We start from the raw sequence: 21,895 nt of genomic DNA, 5'->3' as shown, positions 1-21,895 counted from the left end.
GAAAATGACAGCAACCCTTAAACATACAGCCAGAGATACAATAAAATTGTTTAGATCGAATTATGTGCATATGTTAGAGTGGCCCAGTCAAAGCCCAGACGTAAATCCAATTAAGAAATTGTGGCACGACATTCAAAAGTCGTCTTCCTCCAAATTGACTGAGCTTGAACTACAATGCCAAGTACGACGGTGTGAAGACAACGCAGATATTCTCTGGCAGAGATATTTCCTGGAAGTCTATCAGCTGGAAATGCGATGAATGTTGCTTCTGAAAGTGCTGACTCAACGTTTCTGAGCAAGAATCCACATCTCACTTTTCACATTGTAAGAACCACACATGCTTTTCTAGCAATCGGCCAATGATGCACCACATTGTCTTGGTCTGGCGTACAGGTCACAACGTCACAAAACGCGAGAGGATTCCCGGAGTGACGATACTTTTACGAGGCACTATACATGCAAATGACAGAAACTTGCACTCATGTGCACGTAGGTGTTCAAATTTACCAGCAAGCTCCTTTACACACACACACACACACACACAGCTATACTGCCGTTCAAACATTGACACTCCTTTGCCAAGAATATGTGGCAGAGGGTATTTCCATTGCTGCTGTCTGGAAAGATTTTGTAACTGGAGGTTATGTACCAGCCCCTGATTTCAGCCAGCGGACCGCCTAATTTGGCCTAATGAGAGTTAATGCAAACAGCTCTGGCCACAGATAACAAACCAGACGCGATCAGAATCAGTGTTGTCAGTCACAGGAATCTCGCGCTAGCGTTGAGTTTCCTGCAATTGTCCAGAACGCAGTGCATGCGGCGTAGCGAGGACGGGTTCGTTCCCGCTCAGCAATCCCAATCTTTTCCACATCTATTCCAGCTCTTCATCAGCCTTCATCTTCTCAACGCAGCGAAATAGTCAACAGTGACGGAAACGTCATCGTTGCGGATTATTTGATCAAGTTTCGCCTGTTGATATCCTTTTGGAGCTCGCCGTTTGCTTTTAGCCTCGTCATGAACGGGCGGAAATGCCCCGATAAACCAATGCTTCCACATGACTTATCTCCTCACAACCAAACAACCGACAAAGATAGCAGTTTGGGGGAAAAAAATGGAGCATGTAAAACGCTAAAAACAGATGATTCCCCTGGGAGTTTGTAGAGGATCGGCAAATTAGAGCAAAAAGGGAGGAGGGGATTTAGTTGGAGGAAAAAAGAGAAAATGCACATGGGAATAGAGTGACGTTCAAAAGAAATCAACAAGTGGGAAGCATCCGAGGGGAAAACTACGCCTTTGTGCCTGTGAGACTGTGTTGATAGGAGAAAAAGATATTTAGCAGAGAGTCATAACAATTTGTGTCACAAAACATAAAATGCTGGGAATCGGCTCATATCCTGGCAGCTGCACATATGCATACAATTAAGAAGTTTGTAGCTGGTGTAATATTTAAACTTTCTCTTTTAATCGCTTATTAGGTTGTAAACAACTATACTGTTCTCTAAAATACGGCGTTTTTAGCTTGTATTCCATATTCGAAGCTAAATTTGAATGCTGAGGCCAACCATGCTTAGAAGACGTTTTGGAATAGCTCAGACGATGATTTCAGGGCTTTTTGAGTTCCTGAGATTATTTAAGCTAAATCAAGATGTGGTGAGGTGATTCACAGCAAGTTAAAAGAGGGCAAATCTGTGGACGTACTAGAAGGAAACGCCCTTCCGTGTGTGACATCATCAGGAGATCTTAAAGAAAAAAATCAGATGCTTGAAGACATAAACATTACGGGAATATCCGACCGCCATTCTGTTCAGGAAGGAGACGGGTTCTGTTTCTTCTAAAGACGCTGTAACGCTGGCGAAGAGTTTCATTGTCCACAGCGAGACGGATTCTGTCCTGACATGAGCTGGAAGGCCACGCAGTGAGGAAGAAGCCATTGCTCCAAATGCCATGTAGAAAATCTGATTACATCTTGCAATTGTAAACTAACAATGATTCTTTTTTTAAAATTTTTGGTAGACATTTCCTGTGGTCTGGTGAACCTGAAGTGAAAGCATTTGACCACAATGACTGGTGTTATATTTGGAGCTGCTAGCATCCCAAAGTGGGAAGGCAGTAGTTTCAGGACAATAGAGTCAATGTTTTGGAGTGGTGGCAAATATCGTGTCCAAACCTACACATACATGTGTTGTTGTTATAACAACAACACATGTATGTTGTTTCTTGTGTTAAGACCTTTCCCTTCTTTGGCGTCCTAGATTTATTAAGCTTTACATACATGTATATTTACCCATAAATTATAGATATGCACACCTTTTTGCATTCCTACACCAAAACCAATACCTATAAATTAAAAATCTTCTTATATTCAATTACACATTTAGTACTTTAGTACAAAAATATAATCTAACATTATTACTTATTTGACAATGCTAGATGTTAGCCTTCGCTATGCTATGTTTGTTCTAGCTAGTGAAAAAAAGATACTGTCTCAAAAAAAGTTGACAATGTTTTGACATTAAATCCAGTAGAAATGTTGAGTGAAGCTAAAAAAGAAGAATTGTGTGTAAGCTAGCGACTTCAAACTTAAAGATACAATAATTTTGTCCGGAGGAATGGCTGACTTTAGCAAGCTATTGCGGAAGGATACCCAAAATGTTTGAAGAAGTCAGAGTTTTAAAATAATACTGATTTTAATTAAATATGTGGAGATTTTCTGACATTAAACTTCAAAAAAAAAAAAAAATTCTATTATTCTGGTATTTAGCATGCTGAAACAATTTTGGCCAGTCGAAAAACAGGAAATTTAACACTAGACCGTGAGAAAAAAAAAAATTGCTGTATCTTTTTTATATAGTAATTACAATTTTTGGCTTAGAAATTTGAATCGCTTTCATGTCACAATGAGAAACATTCTCATTTTAACCAGATTTGCAATACTTGTTATACCGAGGTTTGTATCGCTTTAAAACCAAAAATATCTACGTTTTGAAAAAGAAACCTAACGCAACAGTAAAACAGCAACACCTGCTGCTCCTTTTAGATGTTTTCTAGAGGAAACAAGGCAAGAAGGAGAGTCATGTGTCTTTTTACGCAAGTCATAGTCATGACTTGTCATAAGAGAGGCGTAGCCAAGTAAAGGTTTCTCATTATAACGAGACACAAAATTCATTTCGTCAAAATAAAAAACAATTTAGCATCTCGTTATAATGAGAAGGTTTTCTCGTTTTCACAAGAAAGTTTCTCAATTAAACGAGAGAACGCTCCTGAATATGTGTGCACGCTTTGGCAGTTAAAAGCCTCCATGTGAAACTGGTTATAACTGTATAAAGATACAGTTCATTCATTCCAGAAGGTGGATTTTTAATAATAATAATAATAATAATAAAGATACCAAATGTGAGCACTTAACTAATTGGGCACACGCAGAGAGACGCTTATCTCTCTCTAGCTATAGCCGCACCATAACTGCCTTCAAGCTGTGGTCAACAGAAACTGTCTGTTCCCACAAGGTTCAGCTCGGGTCAAAGTTCAAAACGTGTGACCTCCCAGCACCATAAAAAAAGCTGTGCCCGGTGAACCAAAATTGCAAGAATGCAGCATCGATCAAACTAGATGAGGTTCAACTTCGCCAACTCAAAAACATTCACCAAACGAAGAGCGACTCCTGGACCAAACCATTACAATCATCTCCAACTCCATATGGTTTGTGTTGTACAGACGAAACCAAGGCAGTATTATTATCCCAGCTGGATTTCACTTGGCCGTCCCTTTTAGTAACCTCAAGCAGTCTGGCTGCAAGACCCACTATAGGTTAGGTTAGATTACAAAAGCTCATTTAGGAGAGGAAATCACTGTCAGGCTCGACTGCTTTAGTTTTCGTCGTCCTCATTTCCCTTTGTCTGTTTTTCCCGCTTTTTCTTCTCCATTTTTTCCCCCCCCCATGCAAATCGCCCTCTAATCTTGTCGTCCTCCATCTATCAGCTCCACATTTTGCAAAGTCCTCTCAGTTCCGTTGCTCTTCCTCGTGTCCTTCTGGTACATCTGGTTTCCATCATGGTTACCGCTGCTCTCGTTTCCCATCGATCTCTCCCGCTGGTCAACCTCCTTCCTCTTTTCTTTCTGTCTGCGCTCTCACTCGCTGAAAATTTGTCTGCTTCTCTCAGTCTTTTTTCTTTCTTTTTTTTTTGCGAGTCTGCGGCCGCTTTTGCTCCTTTTTTTAAACTTCTCCAACTCACTTTGACTCGCAGGTTTGATGTTCTGCCAGCTATCTTCATCCCTTACATCCAGTTTATTTGACGCTTCAGCGGATTTCTTCCAACGCTGGTTTTAAACCGCTTTCAGTCTCATAAAAAATGGAATCCTGAGGAAAAACAGCTTTTTCAAGCTTTCTGCTTATTCTTTTTTGCAAACTTGTAATTGTAGGAGCACTTTGCAGCACACACACACACACACACAAACGCTACAAATAACAGCGGCGGAGAGGAACGGGACAAAGGCGATAAAATGTTTCCCGTCAGGTTGACGTTTACAAGAGCGGACACGGTATTCACAGTTCCGTCCATACCGAAATAATATTAATCCAACATAACCAGTTTCCCCATCGCCAAGGTTGAGGAGGTGAGAGCTTGTAAAAGCAAATATTTCACTGGCTTGCTCCACATTTCGTCTGCGAGAAGTTGGCTAGAACGACAACTTTAAGACTTTGGCTTTTCGAGGCTTGACTTTCGCAGACGCTGCTTCCCCATTCTGACCGATCTCGTGCCATTTCATAAAGCGGACTGGGTAACAATTTCAGTTTTTAGAAGTACAAAGACGGTTAAGACATAACCCAAAAGATCTGGAGTGCCAGCGGCAAGGAAAGGTGCTTGTCCAAAGCGCTGACTCACAGGGGCTCAACGCAAAAAGAACATCATAGTTTCCAGATTTTTATGAGGAAGTTCTTTTTCCTTTCACTTCTTTCTTATGAAAAGATATGAATACGTTTGCAAGGCAGTCCGCACAAAAGTATTAAAGATGGCGATGCTGGCAGCTCTAACTGTACAGTCAACTTTTTTTGGTGATTGCTTTGATGGTACTAATTGCTTGAAAACTGCAATAAGTCTTTATTTGAGTAGATTTTTTACCAGGTTTTACTTGAGGATCGTTTCATGTCTGTTGGCAAATTGAGTTCTTGAGTAGCTTCGACAATGAATGACAAGAGGCTTTAATATTTACATTCGTGACATATTGTTGCATATACTCTATGATACGCCTCGTTGCTGCGTTGCTAAAAGCAGCTTTAATCAATCTTATTCCCTCTAAATTATCGCAACCGTCGGCTATAAACAGACAAGTTACATTTTTGAGTCTAAACATTGGTAGAAACTCGTGTGCACAGCCGTGTGAAGGCTAACAACTCAAATTTGTTCGGAAAAGGAATGCAAGGTAAAGGCTAGGGGCCAAAAAAAATATCAAGGGAAAATTCTTGAGAAAAACTATTAGTCGCCAACGTTGCTGTGAAGAAATTGTGGCCCATCTTTCTTTCTGTTGCTCCAGTTGATTAATGTCGGCAGACATTCATTTCTCTTAAGGTTTCTAAAGGGGCAGAATTTAAATTATGTTTACGCCTGGATTTTGACTGTAGGCCATGGCAAAGTATTTTCCTTTGAATATTTTTTATTTATTCAATGACCTGTTGATGAGTCAGACTGCGATTGCGTTCACTGAAGCTTTCCATCCAATCTGACCCCAACAAGCCAAAAGTAATAAAAAAATCCCAATAAAATGCAATGAAATTTGTGGCCATAATGTAACAAAAACTTTAATCTGTATGCTTTTTTAGATCACTATCATGTAGATTTAAAAAGAAAATGTAATTTTATTTTATTTTTTAAGTAGCGGAGTGACGTGTCTAGTTTCACACGAGTTTGCTGAAGTTTTGTTCACCAGGACCCAAAATAATAATCGTATTTGTATCCCTGTTGTCCACCAACACTCACGTACGTTTAACGGTGAGCTACTCTGGAGCCCAGCACCGGTCCGGCTGTCGATTGCTGCCATTTGCTTTCCACACAGGCCGGTACGTAGCTAATAATCGGCAGTAAATGGAAATTTCAAACTTTTCTCCAGCGCCTTCATCCCGAGCTTGGGATTTCTGTTCAGACGCAACTGGAAACTGCACGTGACATTTGTTTGAACCTGAACTCTCGGCTCTTGTTTTCTCAATACCTGTCTGTCAAAAGTTGGACAAGACGTAGAGCCACATTGAAATACTCCGACCACTTTCAAATACTTTCCTGTTTATGTAGCTCATTCTGCCCTCCAGCGTGGCGAACCGCGTTTCGTCTATGTACACAAAACAAAACCTAGAGAATAATTCTTCCTGCTCCTGAACCCGGTTCCTCTGCCATAAAATAACCCCCCTCTCACACACACACACACACACACACACACACACACACACACACACACACACACACACACACACCCTCACACCGCTTCCAGCTCATTCAGTCCTGGCCGTCTCTCACTCGCCGCTCGTCTCTTTTTCCACAGACCCTGCTCGCTTTGTTTCGTCTTTTACGACCGCTTTCGATCTATATCCCCTCTCGTTCGCCGTAATTGTTCGGCCCAGTGTATGGAGAATCCAGGCGTAATTGTTGTCAGATGACATTCAGTCGAGCCGAGGTTCAGCGCCGCACATTGGGCTGGAGGGGGGGGCAGCCTAGGAGAACAGGGAGAGAAACAGACTGAATGTCTAAGGGAAAATGTGAGGGGAGGAAGAAGGGAGAAGAAAAAAAAAAAGTTACAGGTTGCCATGCCGACAGCACAAGCAGAAAAATAAACATCGAGGAGGTCCTCGCGCTTCGCCGGAGCTGTGTTCTCAGATGCGCGCGCGTCTGCATCTGTCGGGAGAGTTTACACTTTGTTTTTTTACTCAGGGCAGGAGGGAGGGGAGGTCACTGGCCGGCGGAGGAAATGTTTGACACTCCCCAGACCTTACGGCAGGAAGCTGAAAGCGGCGTATCTGTGTATATTAATATGTGTGGGTGTCAGCAACGAGGGAGACGAGCCGGCTGTTCAACACCACGCGAACCCAGACGCGAGCGCGCAATCAAAGTGGTCCGCTTTGGGATTATTAACCCTTTGCTCACCGTCTCTGTGTCCCTTAGGGTTCGGAGGCAATGGAGGACTGCGTGCAGGGGGCGCTCTCGTCGCTTTATCCGCCGTTCGAGAGCACGGCGCCACCCCTCCTCTCTCAGGTAAAATGAAAAGCATTCGTTGTGCATTTATTTCAAGGATACAAGTTTCCAAAAGTGCATACCACTCGGTTAATGAGAGGGTTAGAGAAGGAGCACTCAACCCAGATTTAACCAAAAGGTAGAACTGCTGAATGACTTAGGTTACACGTTTTCCACACATACCTCTCAAAGGATTGCTTGAAGTTTAGCCTATTCCTTCTGACGGAGCTGCTGTGGCAGAGTTAGTTTGTGAACTACCCATCTCATATAACTCCTTCCTTAATTTTGCCCACAAATGTTATTGTAAATGGAACTAAGGTCAGGGCTCTGTGATGTGCCATTTGCAAACATTACATTTGTAGCTACTTTGTAGCCAACCTGGTGGTATGCCTAGAGTCATTGACCAATGGGAAGACCCATTTGTGCCCAAGCTTTGGCTTCATGGGTGATGTTTTGAGATGTTGCTTCAGTATTCTTTCCCCATGATGCCATTTGTGATGTTGCTTGTGGATTGATGGCCTCTTCCTTCCTAAATGGCCTTTTCAGCCCATATGGGTACAGGATTTGTTTAAGAAAACCAGAAAGGTTTACATGCAGAGGACGTAAACTTTGAGAAGAGGTGTCGTACTAACCATGTGCATGTGTTAGAGGGGCCCAGTCAATGTTCACTCCTAAACCCATATGAGAATAAGAAGCAATATTTGAAAATTGATGTTCCCAGATGCTTTCCATCGCGTCTAACTGGACTAGAGCTATTTAGCAAAGGCAGATGGGAAAAGCAGTTTGGTCTCTAGATGAGCAAAGCTGGTAGAGACCTGCAACTGTAATTACGGGTAGTTTTACAATCTATTTGTGCCCCAGGAGGCTGAATGCAAATGCAGGGCATGCTTTTTATATTTGTACTGGTGAAAAATCCATCCATCCATCTATCCATTTTCTGTTCACCCTTGTCCCTAATGGGGTTGGGAGGGTTGCTGGTGTCTATCTCCAGCTACGTTCCGGGCGAGAGGCGGGGTACACCCTGGACAGGTCGCCAGTCTGTCGCAGGGCAACACAGAGACATACAGGACAAACAACCATTCACACACACACACACACCTAGGGAGAATTTAGATAGACCAATTAACCTGACAGTCATGTTTTTGGACTGTGGGAGGAAGCCGGAGTACCCGGAGAGAACCCACGCATGCACAGGGAGAACATGCAAACTCCATGCAGAAAGACCCCGGCCGGGAATCGAACCCAGGACCTTCTTGCTGTGCTACCAACTGCGCCACTGTGCAGCCTTCTGGTGAAAAATGTTTAAAAAAAAAACAAAAAAAGCATCCTTTTACATAATTGTACTTTTGGTTTTTCACAGTTTGTGGTTATAACATTAAAACAAATATGGACCAAATAATACCAAATACTCGCACCTAGTTTTTAACCTTAGTATTTTCTTTTCTTTTTTGCTTATTTCTTTTCTGATCCTCCATTGTTTCTGCAGGTCTTCTCGGTCCTGGAGTCAACCTATCAACACGACAGCCTGCGCTACCTCCTGGACTATTTCGTACCTGCCAAGCATCTCCTGCACAAACTCCAGCAGCATGCCTGTGTGAGTTCCAGAGTGCAAGCACGCTGCATAGCGAGAACACCCACAGCGCCGCATAATCAGAAGCAGAATCTGCTGTCACATGCAAGACGTCTGCTGTGGGAAATGTGTCAGCTTCTTGAATCCTTTGGTGAAAGTTGTCCCCCGGCAATGTTTACACTCATGCCCCCGGGGAAAGGCAATTGACCAGTCGGTCCAAGTCGAGCCTCGAGTCGTCAAAGCACATCGAGTCTTAAACTTTATAGAGGTCGCAGGGTCGTTCAGCGGAGTTTAGAGAAATAAATGGAGTATTTAAAGTCGGCTTAGACACATCCAAGTCGAGATTTCGGTTTTCTTCCTGAGGATTAACATAAGGTCAAGTTCATGTAAGCTGAGATCGGAGTCACATCTACTCAAATTCTGACGGACGATGCCTTATTGGGTTTTTTTCTTCTTCTGTTAACTTCTAATGTGAACTTCAGGTTGTTATGGAGTTCTAAAGTGAAGGCCAGTGCACCGTAAATATTTAAAACACATTTCTTGCTTATTCAAGTTTGAATCCAGTCTGTAGGCCTAAACCTAACCCTAACCCTAACCTTACCCTTTCCTAAGCCTGAAAAACCTCTAAAAGCAATTATAAGCATTAGCCATTGACATTCCGTTTGCAAGTATTTTCAGGCTAACACATGCTCGACCATGTCATTAGACAAACAACTTTTTACCATCCCAAATTTGCATCCAAACAAATCCAACAAACAAAATGAAAGCCCGGTAACAATACTTTTTGGAACACAAACCATTGTGTTCCAATACAGGAGGATCTATACGTATATTTTCCTGTAGAAAACCAAAACAGATTACCTTCTTCTTTAGTTTTAGTTTTATTTAATTGACTGCAGTACAGCGTCACATACAGGCTTGTGTAAATTTGGATCATGTTTTGTGATTTTGCAAGAATGATGAGAACTTTTGAAGAATTTTTTTTTATGTGAGGACAAGACTGTAAGAAAATTTATTAAATTCGCCAATTGAGATGTTTCACACAGAAAAGATAGAAATAACCAACACGCAGAAAAATAAAGCATAAGTGTGATATCTTGTGTTTTAATTCAACACTTTAATTGACCCCTAGCATTTAACCCTAACCTTAACCCTAAAGGTAAAACGGTGTGGTAAGACAACCATTTGCGAAATTTGTCTAAATCGAGCAAATTCAGGATTGCACTAGCCAAACAAATGATAAGCACTACTGTACGTGCTCAAGCAAAACTCTGACGCTTAAGCTTAGCAGCTCTATCATTTTACTTTGTGTGACACTTGAAGGCGAAACAACTGATGGGCTCCAGTTCAAGGGTTTGCGCCTCAGCTTTCTCGCATTTCTCCGTAGAGTTTTCCTCTCTAGACTCTCGGTAATATACACGTCCGCATGCAGGGGCTGTGAGCGAACGATGTTTTTATTGTCGCTGAGTGGAGTTGCCTGGGACGGGAGTCAGACTCTGAGTCATGACAATAATTCCTTCCATATGTGATTGGGTTACTGCTGTGAGAGAAGGAGGAACTCGCAGAGCGGCGGTGGGACTTTGGACGAGAGAATGGAGAGAATGAACATGACCTTCATTCACTGCGCCTGTGTTGAGTGGTTGAAAAAAAAAAATGGGGGAAGATGTATTTTGCAGACCATAGTGGGGTGATTGAGAAATCTTGTAAAGTGGGAGCTGGAGGCAGGGGGTGGAGAAGGCGCAGACACAGGCGTACATTGAGGGAAACGTGGGTGGAGAGCAGAGGACCGCAGGACACAGAAAGTTTCAGAATGTGGACTCGTTTATTACGCTAATGCCCAACTCTGAAATACATTAGCCTTCTACTTGCCTGAAGCTTGCCCTGAGCTGGAGAAAAGACTCAGAAAGAGAGAAAAGAAAGGCATGAGGGAAAGAAATTAAAGAAAGGGCAGCGAGGTAAAAGTAGGAAACATGGAGGAGAGGTGGAGGAAAGAATTTAATGTGATCACGTCTCACGTGTCTGGAGGGAAGGGAGCAGCACCGGGTCAGTGTTTTAGACTTGACTGAGAATAGCAAAGCTGAGTTCAGGCTTCACGAGCTGAGATCTAGATCTGACACAGCATTCATTGAGCTAGAGTTAATGCTTTCATTAGGGAGCATTACTGTAATAGATCAATCCAATAATAGCAGTGGAAGGCCTCCGCAGGCCTCCATTCCTTGCCCAAATTCTTAAAGTCTTTCCAGGTAAAGAGTCTTTTTTTTACCCTAATTGAATTAAACAAATGTTCTTCTCTCATACTGCTTTGTCTACTTGTATTTTCCTCCTGTGAACCAGGGTACTTTGTGTTGAGTTGGTCACCTGTAGCTTGTTGTCTAACTCACAGTTCTCCACAGTCCTCCCCATTGTCTCAATTCATCAAAGCAGTACAAATCGGAAAGGTCACATGAGTCATACGTTTGTCTTTGGTACAAACATTAGGCCAGTTGATCAACCCTTCTAGTGTCCAGTGCAGGATAGGTTCTAGTAATTCAGTTTGTCAGAGTGGCTAAGTTGAAGCACAGCAGATAGAAACTCACCCCTGTCTCTCATGAGATGGGGGTCTAAGATTGTGGCAGTTAAGAGAGAGGGATAAAACAGCTTGTATTAATCTGGTATTTAGAGGTTACTTTCCAGAACTTTCTTTAATCTTACCAGATACATTCTGGTATCTGGTAAACTATGGTGTCTGGTAAACTATGGTATCTGGTATTTGGTAAACCAAAACTTTCCCAGGTACTTTTCTGGAACTTCTGGATACTTTCCTGAAATGTAGTTTTCTGGAACATACTTGATATTTCCTTAAACTTTCCAGAAACCTACCAGGTACTTTACTAGATCTCACTGGGTGCTGTTCTGGAACTTAAAGTAAGACATGACCTCTTTGTGTGAAGATTCGTATGTCTTCATACAAATACATGACCAAATATGTGCTACTTTCCAAGAAATTAAAAGGTGTTTTTTCTGAACTGAACTTGTATTTTCTAGAACTTTCATGGAACTTATTAGGTTTTGTCTCCAAGCTTTACCTGTACTTTCCAGACTTTCCTGGGTTCTTTTCTGATATTTTTCCTGAAAGTTACAGGTTACTTTCCTGGAAATTGAAACTTATATTTACCATACTTGTAACTTTTCTGGAAAATTTTAAATACTTCCCTCAAACGTTTTAAAGTATTATTACGGGGTTCCCAAAACTTAATGAATACCATTCTGGAACTTACTGGATATATTCAGGCTGTTTTATAATGTCATTTTAAATTTGGTATTTCCCCAGTACTTAAAGGTTTCTGGAACTAACTGGCTGTCAATCCAGACCTCACTGATAACTTTCCTGAGAAGCACCGGGTAAATTTTGGTAAAAATTGGTGACATTTTACCCGGTAAAATTCGTAAGTTATGAAGTTGTCATAATTTCCGAGAATGTTTGTGAAAATAACCTTTATGTTTCAGACTTACAGACTGTATTAATGAATAAATGACCCTGATGATGTTCAAATTAAAGACTTGGTTCACAAAATGTACATTTTGTAAATAATGTTTTTTTGTCTCTTGCTAATCTATATACTCTATTATCTCCCAGTCTCAGTATTTGGGATGCTTGTTCCTTCACTCCGGCTGGCCCCTCTGCCTTGGAGAGAAAGTGGTTGTTCAGCTCTCCACCTTGGACTGGAGGCTCCTGCGCAGTAATGACTTCTACCTGCAGGTGGTGCCCTTTTCTACTCGCTGCCCACGACTGGCCCTAAAATGTCTGGCACCCGGGGGTCGCACCGTGCAAGAAATCTTGGTGCCCGAGTCACAGCATCCCCTGGTGTTTACCTCCGAGTGGCTCCACAGTATCAACAAAGAACGGGGTCACAAGAGAGAAGGTGAACTTTCTCTATTGGCCGTATCTGTCTGACTGAAGTGGGTAATTTAAAGGGGAAGCAACACTCAGCTACAAAGCTATTTTTCCTCTTGATTTTCGTCTTTTGAGATCGTTAGATGCAGAGTTTTGCATTTTGCCGATAGTCAGCATTTCAAAATGTAGGTATGCTTTTTCTTTTAAAGAGAACAGAAAATCTTTTGCAAGGCAACGCATCTGCGAGTTGAGCAGTTTTGCAGATTGTGCTCACAAAATTATACTTAATAAGCCATGACACAAATGATAATTGTATAAGTGAGTCTGCAGAACTGAGCCTGATCATTCGCAATAGCATGGAAGCCAGTTATTATCCAGGTCACAATCGTTCTCCATCTTAAGTGGACATGCATCCATTGAGCCAAGAATTGGAAAACACTTATCCCTTTGGCTTTGTTTGAAGTGACTGTGAACTTCCTGAAAGAGAAATTTTGCAACCTATAGCAGCCAAAACACTTCAACATTTATCATAGTCTAACAGGCCTAGAAATAACAGAAGAGCCTTTGTAAGAGAAGCCTTAACAATAAAAAAACGACTGTGTGTTGTGACAGTTTATGACCTATTAATAAACCAAACAACCAACCAAAACAGTCAATCAGTGTTAAAGTTTGTTTGGAATAAATTAGTCAGGCTTGTAATTTAGATTCTGTGTGTAAACTAAGTTATGTTCAGTTTATCTGAAGTAATATTTACATTTCTCCAGCTCCTTTCTTTTACCTCCGGGAATCTAAAAATATAGAATCAGATTAAGTTGCTTCTTAGCATAACTGTAAACAAGAGGTACTGTTTTTAAATGAAACTTTTGTTTGAACTCCATCCTTTGCCATCTTTTGCATAGTTGGAGGGGGACTCGACACCTGTCTGGTCAGTACATGCGATGGCGTGGTACGAGTGCCATGGAAGGAAATAGTCTACCCAAAATTCCTCCATGACCCTTCTGAGGAGCTTGGCCTGGGTTCCAACCGCCTTTCCAGTGAGGGGGGCAGCAGCCTCGGAGGGTGGGGTGGCTCCTCCTCAGGAGACATGGACTCCTGGTCCTGGGATGATGAAGACGACGACAGTCTACCACCAAACTGCATGGACTCTGACCCTGCCATCAGACGGCGGCGCAGCGAAGACGGCCTTGGGCGGACTGCGAGGCAGTCTCAGATGGATGGGGATTATGTGGAGCTTTTGGAACCCAGAGGAGGACCTGATGGAGGCGTTGATACCAAGCAGAGGTATTTGGAGATGCATGGGATTTGTAAGACCAGAACTTTGCCCTTATGCAGGAGAGGTAAGGCCATCAAACTTCGCAAAGGAAAAGCTTGGGGTTATGCAAAACCTGAAAGATCGGGAAGCTTTCGGGGTGCCTATAGTACCAAAGAGAAGGAGGCAAATCCAAAGGATGACTTGCTACCTCCAACAACGGTTTCAGGATCTACCAGAGAAAGACAGTCTTACTCCTCCTCTGCTCATGATTCAGATGAAGGAGATAAAACAAGCAGAGACAAAAATAGCTTGGAAAGCCGCAGCCCTTATTTTGATGTTCCATTAAAAGAGAGGAGACCTGGTGTGGGCAAGGAAAGAGACAGCAACGGGTTCCCACAACCGTCCCGAGATGGACACCAAAATAAAGACTCCCAGAGAAGCGACAACTTAATAGCAAACGAAATCTACGACATAAGCCATAAAAGTGGCCATGATGTTGAGGGTCAATCGGATCATGGCTCACATTCAGACTCTGTGTTTGAGGATGCAGATAAACCACTGAGTGGAGACAGCGATGCTGTTACACCAACATCGGACGCACCGGAGAGGCTATTTACTGGAGTCTCTGAAAGCAAAGATACATCCAACGTTCAGTCTAAGACGAGGAACTCATCGAAGCCGAAGATTCCAGATGAAAGGGCTGAAGGGCAGGCAGAGGACAGAGTGTGCCCCAGAGGAAAAGAAGTTAAAACAGCCGTATTCAGAGCTCCACGGTATGGAAATGTTACATTTTTCTTATGATAAATTACATACTTTCCTTTTTTCTACACATGCGTATTACACTGAATTGGACGGCACAAAGAAACTTCCAACTAATGAAAAAATGATACTCTGTCCCCTCTACTGTAACCTCAGTAAGATCTTCCTGTGCTTTGTGTTTAGGAGGAAACGGAAGGGAAAGGGCGCCAAAGGAAAGGCTAGGTCTGGTGGCAAAAACCAAAAAGGCACAAAACTACAGGGTAAAAGTCCTCTGCCAAGTCCCACAGCCCACTCTGCAACTACAAAGCTGCTAATCCCAGAGGAAAAGAAGGCAGAGGAAACAGAAAAGATTGACAAACCTGATGGAGTGCCCTCAACTGACACTAAAGGGAAGGAAAACACAAGGAAAGGCAATGGAAGTGGGTGGGAAAACCTATTCAGCCGCAGTAATATTTGATTTTTCTTAGTCCCCCAGGTGTTGCTATGGTAGTGCCATTTCTGTTTTTTCCATCTTCCAGCTGAGACAGAAGGTGGATCGTTGCCTGTGTGCAATGGTCAGTCAAGCACGTCTTCATTAAACCACTTGACTGTGGAGGCTGGATCACCGGAGACATGTTCTGACCAGATAAATGGTGTTACCTCTAAAGAGCCGGCGCTTTTAAGGGAACTGGATACAGAATTACTTCAGTCAGGGAAGCTGCAGCTGACAGGTGACCTCCTTTCATTCTGTCCTTCATGTTTATTCTGCATTTGTCCCAAACGAGCCTGTCATACAGAGACAGGGCGGCAGTTTACCTGTAATTACAGACACCTCATCTCTACAGGTACAGTGGACAGATTGGGGCGAGCTCTGGTTTTCACAGATGCAGGCGCGTCTGAGGAGGGATTCTGCTCGGAGGAGGTGGCGCGGGTTCTTTCCTGTTACCACTGGATCACTCGGTGAGCTTGTGTGTGTGTGTCCACTAAATATTGTTCTGATTCTGGCACATGTTCTTATTTCAGCATGTTTCTCTGTACAACAACAGCAACAACACACTCCACCTCTACTGACAATGCTGGTAAAGGTGCAAAAAGCCCGAAAATAATCTCTGATTGTAATAGGATAAGGTCACCCTAAGCGTTCGTCACACAACGTCTGCAGTAAAAAATAATTGAAACCCATGCATGTTTTTTAGTTTTTAAAGGTAGAGTGTTGAGGAACTGGTAACACCTTGTTTGACGGGTTGTGAATAATTCTGTCATGAACACCGTCATAAACATGACATAACACCTGTCATGAACATGAGTAAGTCTTCATAAATATTTATGACTGTTGTCATAAAGTGTCATTCGGTAAATAATGACACCTTTAATACAAAGATGACATTATTCAAAATGTCTTCGTTATGACAACTGGACATTAACCAAGAAATCGTGAACTGACATAAATTTGTTATAAAAGTATGACTGATTAAACTTTAGCTTTAAGAACATAAAGCTACATCATTTTTAAACAGTCATAAATATTCATGAAGACTTACTCACGTTCATGACAGGTGTTATGTCATGTTTATGACGGTCCTATTCACAACCCGTCAAATAAAGTGTTACACAGGATCTTTTAATTACCAACATTTCTCTTAGCCACTCTTCAAAATGGGGAAAAACCAGGGAAGATTTTGAATTAAAGCAGATTTGTGTTTATTTTCATAGTTTAGGAAATGGCTATAATAAAGTAGCCACTCACCTAAACTTGTCCATGATAAAAGTAAGAGCAATACCTAAGAATGGATCCAGCTAACTTTACTCAAGCTTGCTTCCACCGACCTGCACTTCATGAGCTTATGTGTTTATATCCAATTCGGTGAAGCTCTTCAAGCACCTTCTTATGTTTGAGTGTGTTTTACAATTGGTACAAGATGGCGAGGGGGTTAAAGTCAAGCAGATTTTTTTTTTCGGGATTAAGGCTTGAATATGTTGTGTAACGATTATAGTTAGTCTTAGCAGCCAGTTGACACAGAACATCTCACTGGACTTTAGCAAAAGAGAGTTTCTCTAGTGGATGACCTCAAACAAAGTCAATGAGTTTAGCACCTTACAACTCAATATGTCTAACAAAAATAGCCTAGCATGTCCAATGCGTGACATGGAACATGCCTTTGGTTCTACGCTTAGCCCTTCCACAGTCTTAGCGCAAAGCTCAGGAGGACTGCGTTAAATATCACGGTTGGACAGCGTGGAAGTAGGAAGGGTTGACGCATGAGACCGTTAATTTCGGAAACCACGCAGAAAAAAACATCATAAAAGCACACGAGGTCAGTGCAACCCCTGCTGGACTGCGCACGGACTAAAAAGTTCGTGGGGTCTTAATGACCCCGTCTCTTAAGAGGGTTAAAGCTCACAGGTGTGCAGGATATCAAGAGCTCGATTTGTGATTTGGGCCTTGTCTTTGCGTGTTTACGATGAGGACTGTTTGCGTTAGAGGCCATTGGTGTTCTAACAGCTACTTCTTTGACTTGACGAGCTTTTCACGCCTCGTATTAAAACAATACTTTGCGATTTACAAACTTTTCCGACCACTGTGACTCTTTGAAAACACACGTTTTCTTTAAAAAACTGTCCTAATCTTACATCCCCCTTTGTTTATCATCCCTCATCAGGCCTGAAGCCAAAGAAAAGGGACTAACTGTGCTAATAGACAGCAGATGCTCCCAACCATCCAGTCTTTGCCTTTCTGCTCTTAAACGGTTCCAGGTGAGGCGAAGGGAAAACAAAATAGTTGTTAAGACAAATGTGCCAGTTTATTTATTTTTTTGTTTGTGTGCTTTAATTATCTTACAGACAAACACGTGTGTTTTCTGTGTGTGTTCCAGGTCTTGGTTCCTGGCGGTCTAGGATCCGTGTTGGTCCTGGTGGAGGAGCAGCAGGAGTCCCTTTCCTTAGCTTTAGATGGGACAGAGGTGACGATATCTAGGAATATATCGCTGTTTCACACAAATGTGAAAACTTTTAGAGTATTTTAAAATGGCTAAACTCATGTAAATGTGAGTCCGGCTGACTAGCTGCTAATGTTCCAAAATTCAGAGGACTTATTGAGTTTTCTGCAATCTCACTTCAACATGATGTCTTTCTACTCCAGGGAAGGGAACTATTACTAACTATATTTCTCATCCTAAGAGTAACTTTAAAAGAAAATACAAATTTAAATTAATTATACTTCTAAATGTCACAATATTACCTGCACCAGACAGTAGTTTAAACTCCCTAAGCCTGAAAAATCGGTGAGTAGTTCTTACTTTAAAGTTGAGCAGATGGCCAATTTTTACATCAATCATGGTTGCTGTTCATGCAAGTTTTATTTTGAAAAGCGTTTTCCATAGACTTGGAGGCCCATGGGCTCTTACAAATAATGTTTTGTATGAAACGTGATGCATTATGGGCCGGGCCACACTTTAAAAAGTCCTCACTGGGACGGAAGCCCAGAGAACTGAGTTTCAGGGGCGACAACTTTGTTTCTTTTTTTTTTTTTAAATGAATTTATGTTTTTCTAACAATGTTCTTATTTTAATACAGTTGGATTTTTATGAATATAAACAATAACTAAGTAAGCCAGGCAAGTCCGACAAAACAACAACAACAAGATGTAATCCGTACCGCCTCGGGTTTTTAGTGTATTTCAGTGATTTTGCCGTTTTCACCATCTGGCAGTAACATTTTAAATGGATGTGTAAGCCTACCTAACTTACCAGAAAACTACTTTTATTTAATCTGAACCCAGCAGTTATTAACTCATACATTCAAATTTATTTCTGTTATTTCACATTAAACTTATTCAGACAGCTGTTAGCTGCACATAAGCTACTGCTTCCTTGTAACTAATGAACAGAACCCCGTTTCCAAAAAAACAACAAAAAAAACATAACTATCTCTTTAACATAACTATAATCAGACTTTCGATTCTGATTTCTTCTAGTTAGACATTATAATGTTGGACTCCATTTGCCTTGGAATAAATTCACTTTGTGCTTCAGCCTCGGGGTGCATTCTGCACATTTACCCATTGCAAGTTCCTCTACCAATCAAGCCACAACTTGCATCTGTCAGCTCACATGTTTTTTCATGCACACTTGCAGAGCAAATTTCTTTGTGACATGTGGTTTGTATTACGGCTTGGCAGTACCAAGCCTTTGGTTGTTAAAGCAAAATCCCGCCCAAATGATGTTAAAACTGTTAGGAGAGAAGATTTCTCCTGGATTTTCACCTCGTTTTTTGCCGCTCGGGATACTGCTTGCCAGACTTTCTCACCCTGTCCTGGTGCTAATGTTTTATTGCATCTTTACGTTCTCTCCTCAGACCCACGTAGTGCGCGGTACAGGAGTCCTTCAGCAATATGTAGACAGTCAGCAGCTCCCTAAGCAGCTGGATGGAGACTTCAGTCACAGTCACTCAGACTGGCTGGCATTCAGACTGGTAAAAATCCTGCTTCGCTTTGTGTTGGTGACATTTGTTCCATTTCTACAGAAGAGGATTAGGGCCACTGGAAAAAAAAAAAGAATTCTGACTTTTTTTCTCAGAATTCTGATTTTAATCAGTTTAGTGATTATTTTCCATATAATGACAACACAACTGACATACAGCTAAAATATATTGTTATTTATTTGGATTTTGACATAGATTGGCACAGTATCAAAAGTCCGAGTTTAAAGTCAGAATCTCTATTTTATTTATTTTTGGTGGCCCTAATCCTCTTCCATACATTCCTGATTAAATCCGGTGGGATAGTTTCCCCGAAAACATTGCTTGTAGTTTTCATCCCTCCACTTTATGTGAAGCCGATGAACACACAAAAGTGAAGAAGGCGAGCCAACGGCAGGAGAAGGAAAGCTTCAACCAAACCTTCACTTTTGCTCCAACAGAGGTTGGAGAAACTGACGGAGCGTTGTGAGAGCGCCCTCTCTCTGCTCGGAGAAGCACTGCGGTCCCTGGAGATGGAGGAGATGCCCAGTGACATCAAGGTTGACTGCAGTCACTATATCATCACATGCTTTGTGTCCTTTGTCGGAAAGAGGTCTGAAAATGTTGAAACAATGATCTCTCTTCCAGGCTGTTCCTCAGAGCATTGACAAACACAGGCAGCTCATGGCGAGTGTACTGGCTGACCAACGCTTAACTGAACTGCAACAGAGGGGCGGAGCCTGGCTAGCAGGACTGACTAACTGTTCGTCCGGACTGGTGCAGAGGTCACCTGACTGCAGGTACCACACACCTGAATTCACCTAGAGCTTCATATTAACTCATTTTTTGTTATGCAACACCACAAATTTTACTCTGTTTCATTGGAATTTTGTGTGATAAACGTAAGACAAAATGTGGAAAAACAGTGAAGTGGAAGGAAACCAATACTGAAATGTTCACACATCCGTCTGTAGTTCAGACGGATGTGTGAACCATCACAATGCTTTTCTTCTACAAGAGTGGGGAAGATAACGGAGAGATGAATGGAGATAAATACAAGGATATCCTGGAAAAAAACCCCACCAGTTTCATTGGAACACTTTACGTCAAAGCAGAAGCATAGGTCTTGAAAACGGATGTTCACAGAAACTGTTCATTCAGTCTGGCTAGACTTGAGCTATTGAACAAAGAAGAATGCAGCTGCAATTATGGTAAAAGGTGATTCAACAAACTACTGTCTGCAGTTGACAGAACATAAATGCATGCCACGAGTCATTTGTTTTGAAAATGTATCGTATTCCTTCCACTTTACAATTCTGTATATGTATGACATAATCCCATAAAACCCGATGAACTTTTTAGTTGCTTCATGACTAGGGTGTGAATACTTTTACTTGAGGTGCATGGTTTGTTCATTTGTTGCCAATAGAACATTTAGCCTTTGTGTTTTGGGTATGTACTGCAGGTTTTTGTCGCTCTTATCAGACATGGCACTCAGTTCTTGGGCTATCTCTACAGCTTGTCAAGTCTTTGCCCATGTGTCATTACAGACTACGCATTGAAAACCAGGCAAATAACAAACTGAGCTTTGTTTCTTAGCGTTGGCATTGCGACTCAGCTGATGATGTATCCTCCTACGACATTCTGAAAGTAGTTAGTGGTTCAGCCGCAACACCCTCTACCCCCACCGACATACAGTTTGTACCGTTTGTATAACAAGAGATCATAGGGAAGTTCTTCAAACTGAAACTGGTTGTATATGCCTTTAGTACGACTGCAGGGATGTAAAAAACTGCATTGCCTCTTATATGTTTCTTCTTTTTTTGAAACCTAAATGTTTCAAAACCAACCTAAAACGGTATTTACCCTCTACTGTAAAATCATGAATTAATGTGATTAACCACAAGTTTGATTTCTTTAGTCCAAAACAGGCCTAATTCCTTCCACGCCTGTAGAATCAAGAAGTCACTTAAAAAGAACCTCGCTAACAGCATTAAGTAGGTTTAAAATGAGCTTAATTAAAAGTAGCTCATCACGTTGAATCTAAAGAAATCCAAGAACAGATACGGATCAGACTGTTCCAAAGCTGTTTCTGAGGCTTCAGGACTACAGATTGTAGCGAGAGCTATACGCAAATGGAGACATCAACAAACATTGGCAAACTTTCCCGAAAATGCTCCAGGAGGTTGACCGGATGACTGGCTTCAACAACAGAATCAAGGTTTTGGAATTGCCTAGTCAAAGTCCAGACTTAAATCCAATTGAGGTGTTGTGGTGTGACCTTAAACAAACAAAGCTCTCAGATGTGGTTAAAAAAAAAGCAATTCTGCAAGGAAGTGATGGAGTCTTTACCATCACTCCACAGTGATGGTAAAGACTCAGAGCGTTGGTTCAAATAGTTTTTTCTCTCTAAAAGATTAAATAATCAACTGAAAACTCTTTTGTGTGTTCTTACCAGACCAAGATGTCCTGGTCTGGTATTAAAGTCTAAATGAAAATTTGAAACATTTAGGAGTCACAAAAAGAGCAGTCAGAGAAAACAAACCTATGTTCACATCAAAGCACACAGTCTTCTAGTTTGTTGTGGATACAGAAACTGAAACATGTTGTTCAGAGTCATCGGTTCGAAAACAGTTGCCCGAATGTGTCATGTTTTCTTTTTCAGTCACAGAAGCCAAATGCTCCTACCTGCTGCAGTTTGCCTTCTTTGTTAAAATGCTCCGCTCAGGGTTAAGATTTTTAATCAGGCTGACAATTAGACGAAACAACAAGACTTACGGCAAGGTCAT

At 41.7% G+C, this 21,895-nt stretch overlaps 1 protein-coding gene across 3 annotated transcripts in view; it reads left to right on the top strand.

Annotated features, from left to right (window-relative positions):
• The window catches only part of arhgef40 (Rho guanine nucleotide exchange factor (GEF) 40), a 48,262-nt gene that overhangs the window by 1,954 nt on the left and 24,413 nt on the right, over nt 1-21,895 (top strand). For all 3 annotated transcript variants that reach the window (XM_028037838.1, XM_028037837.1, XM_028037836.1), the window contains exons 2-13: nt 7,149-7,238; nt 8,704-8,811; nt 12,404-12,689; nt 13,561-14,686; nt 14,856-15,091; nt 15,191-15,382; nt 15,497-15,611; nt 17,312-17,405; nt 17,525-17,611; nt 19,005-19,121; nt 19,568-19,666; nt 19,755-19,906. In XM_028037838.1, the coding sequence (XP_027893639.1) occupies nt 7,149-7,238; nt 8,704-8,811; nt 12,404-12,689; nt 13,561-14,686; nt 14,856-15,091; nt 15,191-15,382; nt 15,497-15,611; nt 17,312-17,405; nt 17,525-17,611; nt 19,005-19,121; nt 19,568-19,666; nt 19,755-19,906 (2,702 nt within the window). The remainder of the gene's footprint in view (nt 1-7,148; nt 7,239-8,703; nt 8,812-12,403; nt 12,690-13,560; nt 14,687-14,855; nt 15,092-15,190; nt 15,383-15,496; nt 15,612-17,311; nt 17,406-17,524; nt 17,612-19,004; nt 19,122-19,567; nt 19,667-19,754; nt 19,907-21,895) is intronic.

This window comes from Xiphophorus couchianus, chromosome 14 (assembly GCF_001444195.1).
Source record: "Xiphophorus couchianus chromosome 14, X_couchianus-1.0, whole genome shotgun sequence".
Taxonomy (NCBI): domain Eukaryota; kingdom Metazoa; phylum Chordata; class Actinopteri; order Cyprinodontiformes; family Poeciliidae; genus Xiphophorus; species Xiphophorus couchianus.
Note: the sequence above shows the minus strand (reverse complement) of the source record. Positions and strands in the feature narration are given on the sequence as shown.